The sequence below is a fragment of the Terrapene carolina genome, unplaced genomic scaffold (assembly GCF_002925995.2).
Source record: "Terrapene carolina triunguis isolate 2854851 unplaced genomic scaffold, T_m_triunguis-2.0 Scaffold907, whole genome shotgun sequence".
Lineage (NCBI taxonomy): Eukaryota > Metazoa > Chordata > Testudines > Emydidae > Terrapene > Terrapene triunguis.
Genome location: NW_020665258.1, coordinates 250,170 through 250,903, shown reverse-complemented (window position 1 = coordinate 250,903; position 734 = coordinate 250,170). Strand labels below are relative to the sequence as shown.

The window sequence follows — 734 nt, the reverse complement described above, 5'->3', positions numbered from 1 at the left end:
GGGGACAGGCCCCGTGCCCCATTCCCACCCCCCTGAGCCAGCCAGTGCCCCCAGGTTAGGGTGACCAGAGAGCAACTGTGAAAAATTGGGACGGGGGTGGGGGGTAATTGGTGACTATATAAGAAAAAGCCCCAAATATCAGGACTGTCCCTATAAAATCGGGACATCCTGTCACCCTACCCCAACTTGGCCCAGGGAGTGTGTTAGAGGCAGGGTGTGTGTGTGTGAGGGGTGGGGGAAGAGTTGTGTATTTCCAGTGCTGGTATTTCCACTCCTCTGCCCCCCTGTGGCTCTTTATGTTTAGGCCCTGCCCTGGGCTCTCCGTGCGGGGTGGGGGTGGGGGGCGGACGTGGGCTCTGCCGCTTCCTTTGGCGTGTGGTTCTCACCTCTGGGGGGAGAGGAAACACAGCCGTGCGGTTAGGCAGAGCCCGGAAGCCGTGAGCTTGGGCAATTCCCGGCCTGGGCCCGGGCCCAGGGCCCCCAGCAGCGCTTTCCGTCATGTGTTTCGTCAGCTGGAGAGCAGGGGGTTGTGTGTGTGAGACCCCGCGTGTGTGCACAGACACACACACAGCCCCAGGCCAGGCTGGGCCATGAAAACACACACACAGAGCCACCCCTGCTCTAACCACTAGACCCCACTCCCCCCCAGAGCTGGGGACAGAACCCAGGAGTCCTGGCTCCCAGCCCCCCCTGCTCTAACCACTAGACCCCACTCCCTTCCCAGAGCCAGGGAG

General features: G+C 62.1%; 1 protein-coding gene across 1 annotated transcript in view; it reads right to left on the bottom strand.

Annotated features, from left to right (window-relative positions):
* Window positions 1–500, bottom strand: part of LOC113408158 (flotillin-1-like) — a 14,578-nt gene extending 14,078 nt beyond the window's left edge. Inside the window, exon 1 of the mRNA XM_029913772.1 lies at window positions 387–500. Coding sequence (XP_029769632.1) covers window positions 387–500 — 114 coding nt within the window. The remainder of the gene's footprint in view (window positions 1–386) is intronic.
* Window positions 501–734: the final 234 nt, after the last annotated feature.